The sequence below is a fragment of the Eurypyga helias genome, unplaced genomic scaffold, assembly GCF_000690775.1.
Source record: "Eurypyga helias isolate BGI_N326 unplaced genomic scaffold, ASM69077v1 C15297061, whole genome shotgun sequence".
Classification (NCBI taxonomy): Eukaryota; Metazoa; Chordata; class Aves; order Eurypygiformes; family Eurypygidae; genus Eurypyga; species Eurypyga helias.
In genome coordinates, this window is record NW_010282351.1 from 1 (window position 1) to 590 (window position 590).

At 45.9% G+C, this 590-nt stretch overlaps 1 protein-coding gene across 1 annotated transcript; it reads right to left on the bottom strand.

Moving 5' to 3' along the window:
* Window positions 1–5: 5 nt before the first annotated feature.
* On the bottom strand, window positions 6–584 carry FBXO33 (F-box protein 33; the record flags this gene model as incomplete). Its single annotated transcript, XM_010159988.1, has 1 exon — window positions 6–584. A coding segment is annotated over one exon (579 nt), but the record flags the coding sequence as incomplete, so codon positions are not given.
* Window positions 585–590: the final 6 nt, after the last annotated feature.

The window sequence follows — 590 nt, forward strand, 5'->3', positions numbered from 1 at the left end:
TCTGGGAAGCCAGACATATCTATCACATCATTCATGAGTATAAAATGAGTGAGGAACTTGTCATACTGCCTGGATATGAGGTCAACAACAGCCCCTGAAACCCAAGTGATGTAGCTGTCAAAGTGAATCCTCTCTAGGGGGATACTGGGCTTAAGAATCCTTAACATATCATCGCTCTTGACATCGAAAGCCATTATGTAGACCCGAAGATTAGTGCTGTTGCGGGTCAGCGCCTTCCAATTCTCATCTTCTGGCATACTGTCCAATGACTTGTGCATTATGGAAACACTGTGGACCAGGAGAGACAGTCGATGCAAAGGCACATGGTTGCTGTCAGCCAGGACTCTTGCCATTTCAGCTGTAAAATCACAGAAATCCAAAGCGAGCGAACGCAGATTCACAAAGCGCTCCAATTCAACCGCAGTGATAAGAGTGGTGTTACCAGGGATGTGGTTGTCCAATAAGCTCAGATGCTCCATGGTGTTGGCTATGGGGTTTGATAAGGAGGACAATGATGTGGGAGTTACGATTTGCAGCGTAAACCCACAAGAGAGCCATTTCAATTGCCTGCTATTGCCTAATATCTCTTC